The following is a 22866-nucleotide window of genomic DNA, read 5'->3' on the forward strand; positions in this document are numbered from 1 at the left end:
AGGATGCTGTGAGTCTCAGGCAGCCTCTGTTTTCTCAGAGAGATCTGGTGGGTTCTCTTGGGGTCACTTGGCAGCTTGTTTTTATTCCCACACACCATCCTTGTTTTGATTTTAGTCCTGGAGGTGAAGGTCTGAGTCCAAGTGCTCTGTGCTCGCCTGTAGGAGCAGAGATCTTTCAAGGAGGTTGTTAACACTCCCCTTTCTTCCCAGAGAGAGAAAACAAGCAAATAACAAGCCAGAGAGTGGTCTTGGTTGTTGTAAGTACACATGGTTGTGTTTTACATGAATGTTCCCAGACAGCAGCTGATGTAAACTTGAGGAGACAGTGTTCTGTCAGCATGGTGGATGTTCCTTGGCAGCTGATGGAGCAGTCGTGCAAATGTCAGTGAGACAACAGTTTCCCTAAGTGCTGATTAGTTTTTCCTCTCTTGCATAACTTACTGACAGACAAGCACACACCTACCCACACTGGAGAAATGGAATTGCAGCATGGGCAAGGGTGTGTTTGTAGCCACAGACAGGAGCCCTTGGAAGAGGACTGGTTTGTCAGTTTGGAAAGTCCATGATCAGCTCTGGTCTTCCTAGATGTCTCACCACCCAACAGAGGCATATCCAGAATAACCTTCTGAGGACCTTTGTGGATATGTAGAAAAATAGCAGTGCTGGGAGATGAATGGTCAGTTCACAAGAGATTGCCAAGATGACCTCTTGAAACATTCTCTTCATTTTAGAGTGACAGGCAGGACCTGTTCCCTGCCTGTGCAAGAGGGCGAGTCCCAGTGACGTGGGGTTTGGTAGCATTGTGCCATCCTCCAGGGCAGTGGTGGGAATTGCCTAAGCACAGGCATTGACATATCTGGGTTTGCCTGGCAGGGCACTGGGTGAGTTACCTTTGGGTGGGAACACAAGAGGCTTTGGTGTCACAACTTGGCCTTCCTGATAATATTCGGGTCAGGAGAGCAGCTTCAACCTGCAGTTGTGAACCAGAGCTTGGAAAACACTCTGAACATCAAGGACAGTTTTTGGGTGCTCTTCAGTGGCTGCCCTGCTTTATTCCAAGAGCTACAGTTTCTTCCAGCTGTTGGCTCTGCCAAGACTCAGCCTTGGCTGCTGCCTTTCATCTCCTGCCTCACCTCCTTGTCCTCTTCACTGCTCCCAAACCTATCCTCAGTCAGAAAGTCCCTACATGGTGCCCAAATGCTGTTCCCTTGCATCAAGCACAAGTGTGGAGGGATGGAAGAACATCCCTTGTCCATGGACAGGCCTTCAGACTGTGGGAGAAAAAAAACAAAAACAAAAACAAAACAAAACAGGAAAGGGGAAATTTTTAGTTCTAGGGCAAAATCTTCACTGACTTGAAAAGAGCCAGGATTCACTGCTGGAGTTGTACTTTATTTTTCTTTCCCCTGTTTCCTGCCAATATATCTTAAGTTCATTGCTTTGTTTTGTCCACAAATCACCTGTACTCCTTCAGCAAGAGCTTCTGTATCTTGCTGACTTTATGTCTTCTTGAGCAGTGCTTTGCACAGTAGGGATCCCAGCTCTGGCAGGGTGCAATCAGAATCCAAAATAAATGAGGGACTGTATCAGCATAGCATTATCATATATGGATTCTTAGCTTATCATGGAAACCTTCACTGCAGAACAGTGACACCTCCTTCTGCTTTGTTAATGCTCTTTCAAAATGTTTTATTAATGCAATTCTCTGAATGTAACTTAACAAAGTGAGACCTCTCATCAAAAGGCACATGCAAGCATGTGTGCAGCAGCTCTCCCAGCACCTCCCAGCCCTGACTGCAGCCTGTCCATCCTGACATGGCAGAAAAGGAGGCAGTGAAATCAAAAAGTGATTTCACTCCCAGAACCGCACCAGAAATAGAAATTAGGTGGTGCCAGGTACAGCCTTGCTCAGACCACCCAGCCTGGGATAGAACCATAGGATCACAGAATCTTGGAATTGATTGGGTTGGAAAAGACCTCCGAGATCATCAAGTCCAACCCTTGGTCCAGCTCCAGGCCCTTTACCAGATCATGGCACTCAGTGCCACGGCCAAGCTCAGTTGAAAAACCTCCAGGGATGGGGAATCCACCCCCTCTCTGGGCAGCCCATTCCAATGCCTGAGCACTCTCTCTGCAAAGAAGTTTTTTCTGCTCTCCAACTTCAATTTCCCCTGGCAGAGCTTGAGCCCATCGTGCCCCCTTGTCCTATTGCTGAGTGCCTGGGAGAAGAGACCAACCCCCACCTGGCCAAACATGAATGGAGCACTGGGGATGTTCTGGAGTATTCCTGGTGGGGTGATGCTGTTAGGTGAAAAACCAGTGTGTTGCAGCCCTGGTTGAGAGGGAAGGTGAGGGGAAAAGTGTGTACCCATCCAGTGTGGGGTGGTGCAGTGGCTGCTCTCAGGGTCCCACAGCCCTGCCCCAGTGCACTGCACTGTCCAGCTGCAGGATGGGACCACAGATGTTGTGGTTGGCATCAGTGTGACAGTACAACACGTAAATCCCAGCTTCCTTAGGCCACTGGGAAAACACTGTGGAGAGGAAAGGAAGGTTCTTGACTGAGTGTTCAGTTTCCCAGAGAATCTTGGAAAGTGCCCAAATCATGGCAAGCTGATCTCTGCAAGAACAAGCATTATTGAAACATTTTGGTGCTGTACTAAACCAGTCCTCCAGGTCACTGGTAGCTCTTAGATCTTTGCCCATGAATTCCGAGAAGCTGATTACTCATCCAAGCCACCATGGGGCCCCCATTTAATGCTGGCATTTTCCTCTCCAAGGAAGGAAGTTGTGTGCAGCAGGGTTTTTTTCCCTACCATGACTCAAACAAATAGAGCTTTTTCCTTTTTTTTCCCCTTCTTCTTCTCCTTGTGTGTTCTGCAATTTCACATACAGCTAGAAAATCATAATACAAAAGGAATTTCAATAACGTTCCTGTGCTTTAATAAAAGGAGCCATGAACAATGCCAGCTCTGAAGATAGCACACAGCCATTGAAATCAGACAGGGGAAACAGAACATCAGTCAGATGGAAAAGTATGATTTATTATCTCCCTCCTGGCAAAATTACAGTGACAGTGTCTATGCAAAGGAATCTCAAATTACCGACTTACTGTATTTCTGTCATAATTTGTACCAAGAAAACATACTAAAATAGATAGGCCCATCACATATCAACCTATAGTGATACCTGTTTTAAAATTGTGTTATGTACTTAGCTACTGATTCTGTACCATATATTACATTATACACAAATATATTACTACAGTAGGTGGAAGAAGATGAGCTTTATTCGAAATTTGGCTAAAAAAAGTCCATGCAGTTGTCTTCCCCTGATCACACTATATGGAGGCCTCAGAAGCTCTGAGCTCAGTGACCCTGGCTGAGCTACACACAGACTTTCTCAGAGCTCCCCACTGAAACAGAGGAGACCCCAAACTTGCACAGCAGCAGGATTCAAAACCACCAGGAATGAAGCACAGGCCCCATTGAATTCACAGTGCAGGGCAGAGCTGGGCCTGTGTGTGCAAGCCCAAGGGTTTGGTACTTTTCCAGTAAATATGACACAGGAATTAAAGTGTGCCCAACATTTGTACTGCCAGAGCTGTGGCCAGGCTTTCAGTTATTCACCCCAGGAAATAGCCCATTGGCTCTGCTTGCTTCCAGAACTAGGGACTGTCCAGAGAGCTGCTGAAAGAGAGGGGATATCTCTGCACAGCCAGAGGAGAAGCTCTGGCATTCCCCTCCCTCCCTCCTTCACTGCTGGAGCCAGACTGTTAAGAAAATGGAATGTGTAGTCCACACAGCCACTACCAGCTCCTTCCAAGAGCACTGAGGTCAAGTCTGAGGCCTTATTATTGTGCCAGGCAATGCTCAGTGGGGCCAAGGAGAGAAGGGCTCATCCTTTGGTTCTCCCAAGCTGTGTTCATCTCTGTCACCTGAGGTGCCTCTGTAGGGCTGGTGAGCGTGAGGTGTTCAGACCAGCAGCTGATGAAGAAGGATGTCATCCTTAGAAACATTCACAGCTCCTTGGTGAGAAGTTTTATAGGAAACTCTTTCCTACCAAAGCGAGGGAAAGTGCAGGTGTGTGTTTGTTGCCACTGGACTGTGCTTTATGCAGAATTGCATTAATTAAAAATAATGCTCCAGTAGCCATTATTCTAGTTACTGTTTTAAAGACTATAATTAGGTAAGTCATGTAGTGACAGTGCTCAGACTAGTTGCAAGGTAAAAATACGTGTGGCATTTGGCTTCCTTACTCTGTTCTGTGGCACAGGTCAGAGGGAATTCTTTGGGAATTAGAGTAAAATCAGTATGTTCATAGGAGGGTTTGAAGCAGCTCCTCAAAGCAGGGAATCTCTCAGTTTGTTAAGTGTGGTCCTCCCAGTCATCAAAACCTTTCTGACTGAGGGTTAGCCCACTGTGCTCCCTGTGCTAGCAGAGCTCAGTGTATTCTCTCATCACAGATCACCCATTCAAACCCATTTTTATTTCACATTCTTCCCATCTTGTGCTCATAACCAAATGTGATAACATCCCCTAAGGGACAGAAACCTCCCAGACCCTGCTGGCTTCTCTCCTGAGGGTTTTAGGCATTGGCAACTGGATACAAGGGACAGACAGGAGAATTTGTAAAATGCCTTCCCCACAGAGCCAGCTGGTAAAGAGCTGCAGGTTCTCTGCTGCTGTGAACTGCAGCAGCCCAGTGGATCTCAAGTGGCTGGCTGGGGTGTTACACTGGTGTAAAGATAATCCTCTGAGGAGTTTGCATGATGCTGACCTGAGATAAGGATTTGCCAAGGGAGCTCCCATGAAGCCTGATCTGCCCTGCCAGCTGCCAGAAAGTAAAGAGTAAGGCTAGGCTATCAAAAAGGGACAGAGAGAGGAGAATGAGAGAGAAAAGGCAACCAGGAACAGATCTCTATTTGACATCATGTGTTTGCCCTCTCACACCTCTCAGTGCAGGGAAAATGGGGCCACTGCCAAGGCCCAGGAGCAAAGGGAACCACAACCACAGCAAACCCCAGCAGACACGTGATGCTCAACCCACTGGTACAGCCCCCACCCCATGCTTGGCAGGATGAGGCTTTGAAGCAGGGCCTGGAGGCAGCAGAGGAGGAGGGGATGTGTGTGCAGGTGCAGCCAAGGGCACTGAGCACCCCTGGCCTCCTGTACCCTCAGCATGTAAAGGCAAAAAGCAAGTCAGCTCCTTGGACATACACTCATGATCAGCCAATGTGTCTTCCCTTGGGAGGAGAAAAAGGTGACGGAATGTGTTGATGGAGACCAGTAATGAGCTCTTGTCTCCAGCTCCAGTGCTGGAGGGAACCTTGAGCTTGGCAGCAGTGAGCAAGGGCAAAGCATTTGGGAAGGAGCTGCTCCTCTGATGGGAAGGAGGGACCATATTGGGGTGCTGTAGTACCAGGGGGTGGGGCCACCTTTCCTTAGGACACAAGAGGCAAAACTGTGAAATGTCAAGTCTGAGGGTGATGGAGCACTGAAGTCTGCAGGGTAGGGCAGGAGAAGCTCCCACCTGCCCATGGTTGCTGCAGCTCAGCCAGGAGTCACCCACCAACCCATCACCGTGATGGTTTCCAGCTGCCTGAGCTATTGGGGACATGGAGCTTGTCTTCAGACAAAGCCAACTGACTCAAAGATTGCATTCAGTTTGGTGAACAGCCATCACCTGTGTGTCTCATGAGTAAAAGAGTCCAAATTCAGCACTGGTGGCCAGTACTGTGGCCGTGGAAACTGCATCTGACAATCCAGACAGGAGGCTCAGGAGAAGAAGCAGGACCAGGTCCAAATTTCCTCCATAGTCATGGCTGGTTATGGTTATGGTTATGGTTATATTACACCTACCTCCTTAATACAAATTCAGTATTTTATCAGCATACAGAGCTGATCTTGCCACCTCCCATCTTTCAGCACGAACAAAGGAGGAAACAGCAGATTGGGGTGTAGGGGAAACACATGTGAAGGGGATCATCCTTCTGACCAGGTTCTTGGTTCATTTTCCCTGCTCCAGGAAGCTTTCTCCTAGGCATGGCTCCCTCATTGCAAGAGAGGACTGGGAGGGAGTGGAGAGCAGGATGCTGCCAGCTGGGCTCACATTCCCTGTTGACATTAGAGGGGACTTAACAAATGTGAAGTACACGCAGACGTTCTATGTGTGTCCGAACTTGGAGCACTTTGGAGCCACAGTCCCATCTGTCATATCTATAACCTTTCAGAAGGAGTCCCCTTCCCTGTGCAATGGGCATGTCTGAGCTAAACAACTATTGTAATAAAGTCATAAAAATTATCAACAAAGTAATAGAGAACTCCAGTCCCCTCAGCCCCAGGGTAGGAGAGGTGCAACTGTTGAAGGGAGTAAAATGAGACATATATCAAAGCAAAGAGGGCATTCTTATGGAAGAAGTGCAAGGTCATGTTTTTACAGAAAGCTTCACTGCTGCTCTCAGGAGAGAAAAGCAACCACGAGACTGCAGATACGCAGCTCCCACGGAAAAAGGGCCAGGAAAAAGGGCTCAAGGTTGTCTCCCTCTCATCAGCTAATGGAGGAGTCACTCTTCACATCCAGACGTGGTTCCAGGAGCCTTTTAAACTCATCAGATTGTTTGGCACAGCCCAAATCTGTGAGCACAAAGCTCCTAATGCCATCACAGTCCTGACTCATCAGCTGTGGGCTCAGGATACCCACAGTGAGGCAGATCTTCTGTGCTCCTCTCCCTCATCTGGCTCACTGATCTGTGTAGCTCCCCATGGAGAAGGATGGGCAGGATAATGTGGTTTCCTGGTATGGATGGGCATGATCTGGGGGTGAGGGAAGGAGAGGAATACATGACTTGTGGGGTAGATTACAGCATCCTTACACCTTTTCATCTCCAGAATCCAAGCCTGGTCACTAAAATGCTGGGAAGACTCAGAGCTATGAACAGACACGCAGCAGTTATAGGGGAAACTAAAATGGAGCTTTGGTTGGAGGCTGCTGTAGGCTAAGGAAATAGACAAGTTATGTTCAACCTCCTTGGATGGGGCTGCTTTGAGTATAGGATGGAGTCACCATTTACAGAAAATGTTTTCAGTATTGTATTTGTGTGTCTTGTGTCCTTTCTGTCGAGGAAATTTGTCATTTTGTTTCAGTCTTCCATCAGTAATATTTCCATGTATGTGCTGGGGGCTCCCTTAGGAAAACAGGACCTCAGCATCTGCTTCTGCTGCTTCTTGGAAGCCAGCTCCTTGGTTTAGCCAATCTGCAGTATGGTGCAAGCATTTTTCAATTTCTGGATGGCACAGTTCATTTGTATTGCTATAAGTAGGATACAGCTCCAGTTTTTTCACTGCAGATAAATTATCTAATGACTTAGTAGTTTTTTCCTGTTGCAAAGTCATTTGCAGCCTGATTGTGTTTTCAGTGATTGTACTCGTCTATAATCACTCAGCAGATTGTTTATTTGAGCAACTTTCCACCTTTGGAAAATCCAGGAGGTTACAGTTTCTGTGGTGTAATTGATACTGTGTCTCCACTAGCTGGATGGATGATTTTTATTTTATTAAATAAGTGACAAAAACGAGTGGCATTTTTGCTGCTAATAGTAAAAGCGAAGTGAGCAGCCCAAAAGAGAACTGAGGAGATTTCAGGCTCACCTTTGGGTGGTTCACTAGCTCATTCTCCATGAGTTTGGCACCTGCAAAATTTCTCAGCTCAAAGCTTGCTCTGAATTTTCCTACAATCTCCTGCTAATCTGCCTGAGATCACTGGCAATTTCAATGACAATGAAAATTATTCTAATTTCAGCTCCAGGAGTATCTCTGATGAATGCTATCCCAGTTCCTTTATTCCTCTCCCCTGGTTTGTGACTTCCCACCTCAGCCATAATGTGGCAGCCATTTTTGCCTCCGAATTTATTCATCAGGTCCTTTTAAACTTTCTTCTCTTTCTTGCTTCCTGCCAATAAATTCACCACCTGAAACTGTAGCTACAGAGATAATTTCCATCAGAATTGCCATTGTCCTTAGCGTCATTAAAAGCTACAGCTGCTCTTAAGTTGTAAGTGCCCAATTTGATGTACTTTGCTTTCCATTGCTCTGGTTTCCTGTTGTCTGCATCGATCAGGAGGTCACCAGTCCAGCCTGTCTGAAGGAAAAGGGATTGTCTGTGTGAGTCTCTTGAAAACTGAGGATGGAGAGATTGGCAGCAGCCATGGTTTTCAGTTTTCCTTCCCTTGGAGTGCAGCCCTCAGGGGATGGGACACATCCAGACGTGTGTGCAGGAGGTGCATGTGGGTACAGCTTCTGGGTCAGAACCTGTGGCAAGGCCTGCAGAAGTGCCAGGTTAGAGCCACTGCATTCCAAACTGCCTTGACATCATAGAAATATGGAGGTTGATGTCTCCTGTTGAAGGGGTTGGCATTTCTTTTTCTGACATGTTCTCAAAGGAGGAGAAGCATTGCAACTCCATATTCAGCAAAACTACCATGACAAACATTCTTTCCCTTTGAAATATCACCTAGAAAAGGCATATCCTTACACACCATGTCCTTTTTGGTGCTTAAAGGAGGTGGGAGGTAACATGCCTGATTCAGGTTCACAGTGACACCAAGAGTCCTGGCATCTCCTCTGCCTGTGTTCTGATGTGATGGATCCTTGGGTTTCCCTGGGGCTCAGGAAAAAAACCTTAATTTCTTGATTATACACCATGTCCAATTCCAGTCAACTAAGCAGAATTCTCCAGTCATTCTGGTCATGTTGTAAAATCTGTGGAAAGCATCACAGGCCCAAATAGCAGGTATGTTCAATTCAGTGACAAACTTAGATAGTCTTCTCCTAACTTGAACAGCCCCTGCATGATGATCAGTTGGTCCTTTGTAACATGATTAGATGGTTGTAAACACTTACATGTATATTTTCTCCTTTGTTTCCCAAAAGAAATGTCAGGTATTTGTGATATAATACTCCTGAAGTGTGTGTTGCTCTGTAGCTGCTTGGCAGTAGCTGTGTATAATTGATGAGGGGCTGTTGTGTGTCAGACAGCACAAGGACATGGTCCTTATGTGACCTTGGCAATGAGATAGAGTCTTCCAGTTTGGGATTATGGGGCATTCTTGTACAAAACCCTCTTCAAGCTCAGCTGGAGAGTGTAGGAAGGAGGGGGAGGAGAGCAGCTCAACAAATCCTGGATGTCAGAACAGATGACTTTCAGTTGCAAGAACTTGCCATAGCCTTGAGCAGCCTTTATGCTGACTCCAGCAAAGATGTAAACCTTCTTCTGCAAGGCTGAGATCCCAGGTACAAGGAAAACACCATACAAGTGAAGGCCTTTTCCCAAAAAAGTGGTGAGAGGTCCAAAGTGGTGGGAAGTGGCTGTGCTAAACATGCCTGGAGCAGGTGCCATCTAAATTCATGGAGTGAGAAGTCTCAAGAGCAAGGTCTCTGTGCAGTCTGTTTTAATGCTACAAGATCCACTGGCTCTTGAATACTTAGGTGCCAAATGACATCTCAGCCTTGGGAGGCTGTTGGAAAATGAGCACCATTTTCCCAGCTTCTGGAGGGGTATGAGCCTCAAACCCTGAGTCTGAGTGAAGGCAGCTGGAAGAATCACAGCTCATCACAGGAGACGGCAGCTTAAAACTTGGTCTGAGGTGTCTTGTGAGCTGAGTGACAGCCCTCATACAGGACTGAAATGAGTGCTCCTGCAAACCACAGTTAGCCTGGTGGGTGTGGCAGCGGAGCAAAAAGTGCTGTTGAGGAAAATTGCCTCTGATTGACACAACAAAGAGGTGGAGAGAAAGTATCAGTCACATGTCACCCTCAGAGTCTTTAGTTTGTCTTAGGTAAATCACTCCCTTTCTGCCTCTCTAGAAGAGGTTGTGTAGAAGCAGCTGAGTGATTGACAAGCAGACACATAGGCAGAGAAACCCTTATTGCAGGCAGGGAAGAGGAGGGCTGCAAAATAATGTTTCACATATATATATGTGTGTGTGTGTGTGTGTGTGTGTGTGTGTGTGTGTGTGTGTGTGTGTGTGTGTACTCTTCCTCCCTTCACTCAAGGAGAATACTTACTGCTCAGTGATGAACTTTTGCAGAACTGGCAAGGCTTTATACAAGGTGATAGAAAAGGCTTTCACATGTTTGGGGCAGCCAAGAGGTGGCTTTGAGTGCCATAGTGATGGACAAGGGAGAAATACAGGGGAGGTTCAGTAAGTATTTGGGAGTATTTCAGTAAGTGAGGACTGAGGCAGAGGAAAGCTTAAGCCTTGCAGAAGCTTCTTGCAAGATCTTGCCTAAAAACATGAAGTTTTGTGTGTTGGTTATTGGTGTGATTGTTCCAGCTGCCTTGGTCTAAAAACATGTTTGATCCAGATCTCCTCAGCTGTAGAAAAGCATAAACAAGTAGATGTAAACATTGAGGTTTGAGTTCAGATTTCCATTTCTTTTCTTCACCTCTCCCTTAAGATGGTGAACGGTCAGATTTTTAGGCTATTTTCCTCAAGGATGGTTTGATCATGTCATCTCTGTGTGTCCAGCAGTCCTTCTGGAGGACTGGGGGGCCTGGAGGAGCCCTCACAAGTAGACCTCTCAGAGGAATGAGATTTCTGTGGGTTTATGAGACTCGTAGCTGACTAAAGAAGGACCCACCTGATGCCCACCCTGTAAGACAGGGAGCCCCTTATCACTGAGAGGAGTAGCTGGATGGTGTTATCAGTCATCATTTCTGCATGTCCTGGCATTTGCCTCCAAAGACAAGGTGAAAGCACTGGGGAGCTGGTGTGTAGGGGTAGGAGAGTGAAGATGAGGAGATGCAGTATCTGCACCTTCTTTGGTTTCCTGATTTCCCCTGCTCAGGGTGTATCTTGTTTTTCATTCTGTTTCCTTTGCTGCCTTTTTCATTTCTTTGTTTGTATCATCTATCAAGTTTGTCATTATGTGCTCACACACATAAAATCTTTATTAGCCATGTGTATTCTCTGTTCTCTGCTTTAATTTCCTTCCTTCTTCCTTTGTTAACAAACTCTGCTGATTTCAGATGTTTCCCATTTGACAGCACCTGAGACTTAAGGTTTTCCAGCCACACAGAACAAGTGCTGGCTCTGTCCTCCAGCCACCCTGGTGTGTGATGGGGCCATCCCACACAGAAGCAGGGAATGAACCTGCCCTCCCAGCCAAACCAGTCCTCCTTGAGCTCAGTAGAACTCAAGAAGTTGGGCCATGATCTTAGGGGTGGTTATAAGCAGGTGTTCAGAACCCACATCTTTGTGCTCCTCTGGTCTTTTTGAAGCGACTGGCTGGAGGAGAGGTGAATCAGGGCCAGTGCTGAGACTGAGAAGGTCCTTTGTGCTCCATGTCCCATTTCATCTGCTGTTCAAAGCCCCTGAATGATGGTTAGATGTCCACATCTCCTTCCCACCAGCTTGGCTTGACTTGGCCCTACACTGACAACAACAGCAGGGGTTGGCTTGGTGGTTCTGAGGGTGAGTGCTCCCACCCTGCTGAAAGTGGACATTGGGTAAAAGCAACATCAGGTGCTTTGCACTGCTTTTCCCAACTCAAAATGCTCTGCTGACTGGTGTGTTCTACCAGTTTGCTGCTCTGGTTTTAATGGAAGGTCCTTTTCTAAAAACATGCCTTGAACAGTGAGGAACCATGCAATGGTGTGGGTGTTGTGCCTGGGCATCGTGAGCACATTTTCCTGTTGGGCAATGGGCAGGAGGATATTTATTTACCAACATCTCCTGAAATCCTTTCTTCTCTGGAGAGTCTTCTAAGACATTATTCTGTCTTGGACAGATAGAGTGAATAAATGATCACCTTTTGTATTCCTTTAATCTTAAAGGTGTTTCCAGAATATCAGTTTGAGGCACAGCAATAAAGCATTTGCACTATCCATGTGGGACAGTGTCCTCTCTCCTGCCCTACTTCAGACACCCTCTATATTTTTTCAATCTCCTTTTTCAGTAGGGATGAGAGTTTCTTTTCTGGAACGGGTGTTTCAATTTCTGTGGCTACAAAAGTGTAAACCACCCCTCTTCCATGGGAGTTAAATCTTTGATCAGGAAATCAGGAAACAAAATTTTGGGACATCTTTCACTGATTCACTGACTCTCCTGGTTCCCAGTGTGTCAGTTTGCTGCTGGGTCTGCCTGCTGCTTATATCAATAGATAGAGGACTTGGTTTTGGGCAGTTGTTTCCCAAGAAGGATAGCTCCAGGGAAAGTAATGGCTTGGATGCAGAACCTGCAGACAACAGTTGAAAGATGCTCAATCAGTGTGCTTGGGGCAAAGTCCTTTCTGAAAGGGCAGGGGTTTGTGAAACGGATCCCAAAGCACATCCCATGGGAGAAAGTGCCAAGGCATTCATAAACTAAGAGGAGAGGGGAGCTGGAGTCAACCCTAGAGGGGAGGGGCTGGGGAAGAGCCATGATAAGGGTCACTGACACATGAGAAACATGGTCAGACAGAGGAAGATCCTGGTGGCAAGACCAAGTAGCTTTGACCTTACACAATGGGGAAGAGGAGGTGGCAGAGAAAAGTCTGGTTGGTGCCAAAGCAGCCTTTTCCTTTGCTGGCTGCTCGTTCCTTGTTCCACCAGGGCGTGTTTCAGTTGTGCACAGTTCCCCCCTCTTGGGAAGCTGCTCTCCTGCCAGGCAGCATCATGGTTTGTTACAGTGTCACTGTGAGGTTCCACCAACAACGCTGGAGCAAACGTGTGTGTCACGTCTCATCTCCTCAGAGCAGAGTCGTTCAGGGGCATCTTCTGCTTGTGCTGATCATCTTTAGGCTGTAGATTGGGCTGGAAACCCATCCCATATTTCTTATCATTGCAGCCAGTGTAGTAGTGAAAGTCCTGGAGGATACGTCAGTGAAAGCCTCCACAAATCACAAGATCTGATTCTACCACTCCATATAATTAGCGATTAAAATGAGTGAAAACAAAGCAGCAATTTTCTTATTGATCCCTCAGCAAATAGTTCTGTCTATTTTCTTCTGTATTGTTTCTTCTTATTAAATAGCCTTGAATAAGAAATGCCAGTCAAATGAATTTAGATTCCTGGTGCTTCAGACAGAAATCAAAGCAGGATTGAATGGGGAACGATAATTAGAGAGAGGAATTCCACCTCCACGCGCTCCTTGCCTTGCTCAAGGAGTGCTGATTTTATCTAAATTGCCAAAGCCGTGAGCAAATGAGAGGTGATGGGAATTATAGACTGCAGATGCTGAGACAAAGCAAGGGAAGCTTTAATTAGTGCATTTTAAGGTAGAAATGAATTTCCTGGGAATAAATGATTAGACTCAAGACATATGGAACTTCTTAGAAGTGAACTGAAATGCTTTTTGCCTGCCAGAACCAGGGCTCATCTGTCTTGTAGAAGTGAGTGACCCATCACTGAGGTCTGAAACACATCAGGTTTAATCTTTCTTTGCATCTCATTTTTGTGCTTTTGGGGTTTGGGGGGGATGGGATTGGGTTTCTTTTATGTTGGGGAGTTCCCATTGCTGCAGATTCCTATCAACACAACATAAAGCAGAATTATTTTCCAATACCCACATTTACTCATTCAAGTGTTAGTAATGGATCTACCATTGCTGAGAAACTGGGAGTTACATATTGAACCTACTGGTACTGAAAGGAAGTTATTTTCCTTTTAATTCTCCCCTTACTCTCCTTTCTTAGCTCTGTTGTCATCCTTCCATCACACTTGCACACCCCATAAGTGACTGGGAACCTTAAAACACTGACCTTCCTATTTTTCAATAGATTTTCACAGCTTTGCAGAGAGTGAGACAGTAACAACTCTGTGCTGTTCAAGAGGTGCACAGAGATTCCTCTTTGGATTGATGGAGCTGAAACAAATCCATTTAGCTTTAATCCAGAATTCCCTGGCTCAGCAGAATTACTCAATCTCCTAATTATTTACATATTCTGTGTGAGTGTTGCTGTTGAAGCAAGTGGGAGAGGGGACAGCACCAGAACTAATGGTTGTGTTACGGGAGTGCTCACAAACACAGAATAAAATACTTTTGCCCTGAACACTATTTCTCCTGTGCCCTGAAAGGTGGGAATGAAAGCTGAGCAAGTAGCAGATGGACAGGCCACCCCAGCAGCACCCTGGCAACAGCTTGGGGTCTGCTGGCAGTGGTGGTGTACAAGTATGTCCTGGAAAATCACTCTATCCTCCCTTCCTTGGATAAACCAACACTCATGACTTTCATAGAATCATAGAATCGATTGGGTTGGAAAAGACCTCCGAGATCATCGAGTCCAACCCTTGGTCCAACTCCAGTCCCTTTACCAGATCATGGCACTCAGTGCCACGGCCAAGCTCAGCTGAAAAACCTCCAGGGATGGGGAATCCACCCCCTCTCTGGGCAGCCCATTCCAATGCCTGAGCACTCTCTCTGCAAAGAATTTCTTTCTGCTCTCCAACCTCAGTTTCCCCAGGCAGAGCTTGAGCTCATCGTGCCCCCTTGTCCTATTGCTGAGTGCCTGGAAGAAGAGACCAACCCCCACCTGGCCAGAACTTCCCTTCAGGCAGTTCCAGACAGTGCTGAGGTCACCTCTGAGCCTCTTCTTCTCCAGGCCAAACAACTCCCCAAAATCCTGCTCTTCTTCTGGCTGGATGTGTAAGACAGCACACATGGGGAGAGCAGAGGTGCAACCTCGTGGCTCAGCTCAGGCTTTTTGTCAAAGGAACCTAAAGGGTCATGAAGGCTGAAGCACCCCAAACCCTCTCTGGGAAAACAAGGCTCACAACACCCTTTTTTGATGTTCTGGTGCCCATTTCAGGTGTTGCTCTTTGTCCCAGAGGTTGATTGGTATTACCCATGATGAATGATGCAGTCAGGGGATGTTGAACTCTAATTGTGTGTGTCTTGTGGTGAGATGGAAATGTTGCAAACTTGTGAGCTGCGGGAGGCCACGGGCTAACTCCAGCTTTGTTCCTAGCCCTCGCCATGCGAATGGTGTCGCTGCGAGCCCAGCAATGAAGTTCACTGTGTTGTAGCAGACTGCGCCGTTCCCGAGTGTGTCAACCCGGTCTATGAACCAGAGCAGTGTTGTCCTGTCTGCAAAAATGGTAAGAGAGTCCTGTGTTGGCTTTAACAAAGAGATGAAAAGGAAACATTTTATTCCCATGTTGTTACTGATGCACCCAGGGGGTTTGCTTCCATCAGCAGTGGGGGCTGTTCCTTCTCCTGGTGCGTGGCCTTCAGTTATGGGATGCCACCTGTGAAAACCCTTCCTGGCCTGTGTCTTCTCCTGGAAGCAGATGGAGTGGCTGATTTGAATAAGACTTCATAGAACTGAGTCCTGATATCAGTGATTGTTGTTTCATGTTGTTGCTTTTTTTCTCACAACTACTCTAACACAGAACCAAGTTTATGAGAAAAGAGGAAGTCTTTGCCCCTAAATTAAGAAACCAATGGTTATTACCTAAGGCCAAGGGAAAACTCACCAAAATCAAAGGCAAGACTTCTCCTGTGGCCAGTAAGACACTCACCAAACCCAGAACATCGTTAGTTCTGTGCTGGAGTCTGTGTGTGTAGTGTTGGCCTTAATTGTCCTGCTGAAATGATTTCATGAATTGGAGCCTGACTCATCAATACTTCCAAGAAGGGTTTTGGAATGACTGAAAGTACCTCTTTGGAAAATAAATCTGTTTCCAAGAAGGTCTCCCCGGTCTTGCACAGCAGCCTGTGTGCACATGTGTCTCAGAAAAAGCACCTTTCTCCCCATGTAGATGTGAAGACAGATTAAAAGGTAAGGTAGCTGCACATAAACCTCTTCACAGCTTTCTGAATGTGTAAGAAATGGCTCCTTGGATTCACCTCCTCCTATTTAGAATTCACTATCCATATATATTTTCTCGTGCATACATCACTGCTGCTGGGTAAGAGTTATGGTTGCTTTTGGATCTAAATGAAAATGTTTGCAAAGAAATAACATTTTCAACACATTTTCTGCTCTTTAAGACAGAGAAAGAGCAAAGAATTGGAAATGCAAAATATGTTTACTAAAGGAACTTGCAAAATTAAAAAATATCTGGAAAACTGTACCAAAAGTACTGCTTGAAATCCTAAGGTTTCTATTAAACCATGATTTTTGGTCAAAAGAATATTTACAATTTTCAGTTAGTTTTGTGTTCCTGTTGAAAAGCAGAAAATGTTCATAGGAAATGTCATTGGTTTGTTGTTGATGTTGGTGAACCTCAGAGAAAAGGTTTGTTCCCCTGCTCTGTCCACCCCCTTTGCAGATGGTCCCCGGCGCTGGGTGTGAGGTTTCCCACCACACTCAGCAAGGCCCATGTCTTGTGTTGGTGCCCTGGGGGTGCCACTGGCCGTGGCCGTGCCCATTGCTTTGGTTCAGACCCATTTGCAGCCAAAAAGCGACGCCTGTGTGTGTTTGGCCTCTGTTCCCATCACAGAGGGTGCCACGCTGAATCCAACCTGTGGGCATCCCTCAGGCTTCCCACGGTGCAGCCTCAGAGGTGCCTTCACACAGGTCCAGAAGCTGCTGGATTTCCCTACCAGCCCTTCACCACCATGACCCAGTAACCAGACTCCCTCTCTTCAGGGGCTGGTTGCAGTCCCTGACATGCCTGGTGACTGGGAATGAGCAGCATGTGTCTTCCCAAAACCATCAGAGTGCCCAAATAACAAGGGAAAGAAGCAGCTCCTGATGATGGGGACAAGGACAGGAGGACAAGAAGGAAAATCAGCCACGTGCTGAAGGGACTCTGGGGCACAGTGTAGTGACTGGAACTCTCAAGCAGAAGCCAGGAGGCTTCACCCACAGTTTTTCCAAATGCCTCCACTGCTCTCTTCACTCATCTGTGGGGGACACAGGTGTAAAGCTGTACAGCTGAAATCTTTTTTGGGCAGGGATGTGTTTCTCACCATCCTCTCCAGAGCAGCCTGCATGCCCTGGGAATCCTGGGCTCTGGGGCCAGGGAGAGCAGGGCCTGCAGCACAGCTCAGCCAGCAGTGGGGCATGGCTGTTCTGGGAGCAGAGGAGCATATCCACACGGGGGGTGCTGTAAGGGAGCTGAACCCCTCCCTGTATCCCAGCCTGGCTGTAGGGAAGGGATGTGAGACCCCCCAGCTGGCTGGGCTTTGTGCTCCTCCTGCTGCAGCTGTTGCTGACTGGCTGATGGTTGGCCAAAGCTTGGAGTTTTGGCTAAATCTGCCACAAACATAATGAAAGAATTCACATAGTGACAGAAATTAGTAGCCCCAAGATAGTCTCCTTTCTGACAGGGAATTTGATGAACATTTTGTTACTGCTCTTGGATGTGGCTGAGTGTGGCACACTCCCTTCACCTTTCCCTTACAGTTTGGGGGATTGTGATGAAAGCAACAGCCATTGCTGTGTCTCTTCCCATCTGAATCCCTCTGACACATCCTAATGAATGAGGAGCACAACATCTTCAGCTGTCTGTTCATCTTGAGACCAAAATTTTGTCTTTCAGCTCTCCACTGCAGCCAGTCAATTAAAGCTCAGTTTCACAAATGCATGAAGATAACACAAGCTGACAGACCCACTTAAATGACTGAACCCCCCCTTTTTTAATTTATTTGTTTTTTTCCTGCATCCAGTAGCTTTTGTTTTCTACCAAAGTGGTCAAGACACTTTCAGTGCCATGTTTCAGTGTGATGAAAAGATTTTAACTTAATCTCAGTCCCTTTGGTCATCATTTTAGGCTGGCAAAGAGCAGAGCTCGAGTGATACAGTTGTTGGAGGGGAAGAAAAGTCAATCTCCAGAAAAACATGAAGTGCAAATCATCATTTCCAAAGCTACTCCTTAAAATTTCAGAAGAGCCTTGTTTTAGGTTAAAACACAGCCCTGCATCGTTTGCTGCACTCTGCCAGCAGCATGGCTTGCCTGCTTGTTTAGCTGTTACTGCCATTGATGGGAGAATAATTTCCTCTCGAGACATTCAGATTCATGCCTTTCTTAACTCTGTCTTGTCAAGGGCAAAACTGCTGGGCATCAGTGAGCACTGGCACGGGCTGCCCAGAGCAGCTGTGGTGCCCCATCTCTGGAAGTGTCCAAGGCCAGGTTGGACAGAGCTTGGAGCACCCTGGGCTGGTGGAAGGTGTCCCTGCCCATGGCAGGGGGTGGAATGAGGTTATCCTTAAGATACCTTCCAACCCAAACCATTCTGTGATTCTGTGGCTTTATTCCTTATGGTCAAAAGAAATGAAATTGTTATCTCGTGCTTTGCTAAACTCTGCAGCTCATGCAAAGCTGGCTCTGCTTGGCAAGGGATACCACATTACACACAGAGCAGGAGGAAATTTGGGGGTGAGGGAGGGAGAGGACGTTTTCTCCTTCATGTCCTATCATGCAGTTTGTCAGAGTGGATTTTGAGGGCAATGGCTTCAGGTGCTGTGCAGCATTTCTGTCGTGGAGATGAAAGGTCATTGGGTTTCACGTTTCCTGGTAGTGACAGGCCGTGGAATTATGGCCCCGAGTTGTTATTTCTAGTCATTGTGACTTCTCCAGACAAAAGTGTGTCAGCTGCTGTTAACTCTCTCCTCTGCAGCATCTAAAGCTTGCCTATCACTGTTAAAATCAAACTCGTGGCTGCCACCCTGTGCAATGTCCCTCCTGCCCCCGGTTCTCCTGCGGTTCTAAAGGACTCTGCTTATGCCAAAGCCTTTCCACACAAAAGTCCCCAGGGAGGTCTCCATCCTCCTGTGGCCAGGGCTGTAGACACCCCTGTGTGGTGCTGCTCATACCTCCTCTGGGCCATCTCACCTGACCCTGAACTTTTCATGTCCCAACCTCTAATTGTCCCCCCAGTAAATCCATCCAGTGCTGTGGGTTGAGCCCCATTATTGGTGGGATATGTGTGTGCCTTTCACACCCTTTCTTGTGCATTGCTTGGAGGTTGCTTTTTCCATTGCCTTCAGCCCTTTGGATGTGGCCTGGCAAGGGTGCAGGGTGCAGGGATGGGGTTGGATCCCAAGTGTATCCTCTCTCACATCTCTTAATCTGGTTTAATCTGTGCTCCGGATTAAATCAGTTCCTCTTCTTTGCCAGCTCCAAGCAACTCTCACCTGCTGCTGTGCACAGAGGGAGAAATCCCCTGCATTTCACCTCCCCCTGTGCCATTTGTGGGCGCCAAAACCACCCACTCCCCGCCTGCCCCTCTGGGGGTTGAGGGGATGTGCCCCAGCAGGGAGTCCCCTCGTGGCCTTGGGGGTCCTTCCAAGGACTGATCCCTTCCCACTGCTCTCAGGGGGCTCAGCTTCACACCACTTGTGCATCCATCCCCTGTTTGCTGCTCTGTGGAAGGAAAATCAGATGTAATTTCCAACTGGGGAAGGCTGGAGCAGAGGTGAGGAGAGAAGTGAGCACTCATGTCCTCCTGACTCTACAAACTGCTCCTTTGGAATTGTATCCAAAGATAATCCCAACATGAGCAAAAATTCATCAGCACTGGGGGGTTTTATGGCACAGCTGTGTCAGGGAAATTAATTTTAACATTCTAATAAACACCACAGTAGAATTGTTAACTTCCTGTCCTCTCTAAAGTGTGAAATGCTTTTCAGAGCGTTCCAAAGGTGCCTTCCCCCATTTACACGTGCATTAACACAGCTGCTGAAATAGTCCTTGCTGTGGTGCTTTCATTTTCTTGAGGGATGAACAGAATAAGTATTATAAATTTCTGGGTTGGGGTCTGGTTTTGCCTTTAATTCAATGTTTGTTGCCACCAATCCTCAGCAAAAGTATTTGTTACCCAACAAGCCAGATGAAAGCTAAGGTGTCCACAGTGAAATATTTCCTGCCCAGTGTGCTTACTCAGCCTGGGCTTCTGGAGACATTCCTGATGGAATCCTGGGCAGCAGAAAGACATTTGGTAGATAATCTGTCACTGAGTCTTTAATTAAAGTTTTAAATTATCACAGTTGATACAGATTTCCAAGTAAAGAGGCTGATCCTGCCCTCCACACACAAATAAAAGATCCCTTTGACCTTCAACAGATTTCACACTGGTAAAATAGCATGTCTTCAGGCAAAGCTCTTGTGGGTATTTATTATAATATGCTATGAATATTATTAATTCCCTACAAATGTCTCTATATTTTAGGGTATGAGCACAAATGCAAGTAAATAATAATTTCTTTCCGTGCATATAAATCCACATTTTGCCTAATTCACTGAGAATATAAACTTGCTGCTCGTTATTTCTCTGTTGGAGTTAATTTGAAATAAGCACCCCAGCCTGATCCTGCCATAACACAGTGGGTTGCTCAGGAAACCCCCAAGGATTTTCCCAGCCCATGGGAGCCAAGGGCAGCCTTTCCTTTGGCACACAAATACACTTCACTCCTGTCCCTAAGGGAATTTTGCATGTGTTTTTGTAGGATAACACCCGGGAACAGACCTTTGATGCTTCAAGGATTTGGGGGGACAAAAGCTCCATCTAAATGTAAATTCTTTTAGGTGAAGGTAATGGATTAACAGTGCATGTTGTTAACCAATATTGACAAAAAGAACTGTCCCACATGGTCTCTGTTGTTCCAAATTATCAGCCATCTTGAAAAGTGCCAAGATTTTAATATCAAATAATCCAGTGCCTGGATTTTAAGCTACTTTTGCCTGATTGCATAAATATGGCTTGTTATTTATCTGCAAGATGTGGATCACCGAAGCTCCAGGTCATTGTTTTGGAAAGCTTCTGCTTCTAACCTGATCAGTGACAAAAAAATCAAGGAAGTGTGGAAAAAATACTAAAAGTTTGAGGAAAAAAAAAGGAAGGATTTGGGGAGAGGATGTTTTGTCTGCCATTTGATTAATTACAACTGTTGGAGGACAAAGGTGACACAGAAAATGTGGCAAGAGGATGAGAGAAGACTTCATGTTCTTTTACTTTATGGAAAACAGTGATTTGGAGCCATGGGGAGATTCCTTTAGAAAAAAATAAAAACCAAAACCAAACAACTAAATAAAATTCCTCTTCTAATTTATTTCAGGAATTCCTGAAATGGCCAGATTTTAAGATTGCACTTAACCCCCCTTCAGCCAAAGTCTATGCAATGTGCTGATTGCTTGTGCAGATGCAGCCAAGGAGAAGACGCTTTCCCCACGCCGGATTTGCTGGACTCCACGATCCCCCTCCTGGGTCCCAGAGGCAGAAGAGAGTAGTGTAGCCCAGCCACACCACCCTCATTCCTGGTGCATGAAGTCCTGGTGGCAGCCAGGCACCAGCCAGCGCTGTGGGCACTCGGTCACCCCACGGCCACCACCCCCTCTCATGGCACAGGAGGGACAGGCTGATGTTCCCTGGGATTACCAGCACCAGTGGGAACTGTGGTGCCCTTTTAGCTCAAATAAAGGAGTGATTTCATTGCCAACAGAGAAAGGCAGGATTGATTTCAAAGCTGGTAGAAGATCACGACTGAAATCCAAGTGGTGTATTTGGGCCAGGCAGACACCAGCCTGACACAACACTCCTGTCTAACAGAAGTCCCTTCTCTAAAATTGCCTTTCAGTGGAGCTTGTTCATCTCCATCACTTTGGGCCGAGTGGTTAAAGGCACGTGGATGCCAAACTTGCTGGTGGGATTTGGAGATATATGTGAATATATATACCTGTGAAGAGCCAGACCCTCCATTGCTTTTGGAAATCTCCTGCAGCTGGAATATACAGACCTTAAATGTCCTGCTGACTGAGGACTGCCCTGCTTCCTATGGACACAGCTGTTGGAAGAGTCATCTGAGAACAGTAAAAAGCTTTGGAAGGGTACACAGAGGTTAAACCTCCCAAAACTGGCCATCCTGCTGCTGGAGAGCATCAGGGAGGGCTGAGTTGGATCTGCCACCTCCTGAAGTTTCAAACAAAGTGAGACTAAAAGAGGCAAAGGAGAGGAAAAGCCTTTAGAGAACAAAAAAGCCACAAACTGAGCAGCGCTTAATGTGATTAACTCCATCACACAGCTCAGTGCTCACACAAAGCTGGAGCTGCTGGACTGTGCAGTGCCAGAGTGACAGGGAAGCTGCTGGGAAAGGCTCCATTCAAAGGGACTGCAGCGGGAGCCAGTGGGACAGCAGCCCCTGCCACCCCACGTGTTCACCCCGCGCTCACGGGTCACCTGGTGCTGCCCGAGCCTTTGTGGCCTCTTCCTGTGCCCAGCAAGCAAGAACAGGATAATTCACAAATTAAACACGGCAGGAAAAGGCTCTGCCTGACAGCCAAAGGCCAGGCGAGAGCTGAAAGCGGCTGTCCTGGATTTGTTCCCCAGGTCCTAACCACACTTCCATGCCTGCACTGTGACAGATGGCAGAATGAGTGTAACAGGCACCCCAAGGAGAAGGGCCAGGGAGGATTATGAGAAGCCACTTGTTGGCTGGGACTGGCTCCAAAGCTTTCTTTTAGGGACACAGCTCTCAGAGATGTGGGAAACACGTTACATGCTCTGCATTGCTCTTTAAACTCTCAAATATTTGTGAAGCTTCTGCTCATAAGTGATTGTTTCCCCTTGGGAAAATACTGCTGAAATTTGTGAGCACCAGCCTATGGAAGTGGTAGTGCAAGAGTCACTATCATGATGATAGTATTGGTGTAGGTCTCATAAACAGCGGGGCCAGGTTGGGGTTTTTTGTAGGGAGAAAGTTCCTAGATGCAGGTTGGGAAGCCAAGTTCCCTTTGCAGGACACAGGCAGCCCAAGCAGTACTGAAATGAAAGCAGGTGTGGTACTGCTGCTGTTCCTCACCTGATCAGATTCTTGGTGTGACTTAAAAGACCAAAAGTGACATTATTACCCAGATACATTGCTGTAAACCATTCTGCTGCAAGAAGAGCCTAAAGCCAAATCCTGAGTCTGTGTCCTTTGCTGTAATGTCTCTGTTTTACTCTCATT

General features: G+C 46.7%; 1 protein-coding gene across 4 annotated transcripts in view; it reads left to right on the forward strand.

Moving 5' to 3' along the window:
* VWC2L (von Willebrand factor C domain containing 2 like) overlaps positions 1-22866 on the forward strand; it is a 52678-nt gene that overhangs the window by 6800 nt on the left and 23012 nt on the right. For 3 of the 4 annotated variants that reach the window (XM_071562397.1, XM_071562400.1, XM_071562399.1), the window contains exon 3: positions 14944-15073. The exons of the other annotated variant lie outside the window; for it this stretch is intronic. In XM_071562397.1, the coding sequence (XP_071418498.1) occupies positions 14944-15073 (130 nt within the window). The remainder of the gene's footprint in view (positions 1-14943; positions 15074-22866) is intronic. 4 annotated transcript variants of the gene reach the window in all.

The sequence above is a fragment of the Pithys albifrons genome, chromosome 8 (assembly GCF_047495875.1).
Source record: "Pithys albifrons albifrons isolate INPA30051 chromosome 8, PitAlb_v1, whole genome shotgun sequence".
NCBI classification, from domain to species: domain Eukaryota; kingdom Metazoa; phylum Chordata; class Aves; order Passeriformes; family Thamnophilidae; genus Pithys; species Pithys albifrons.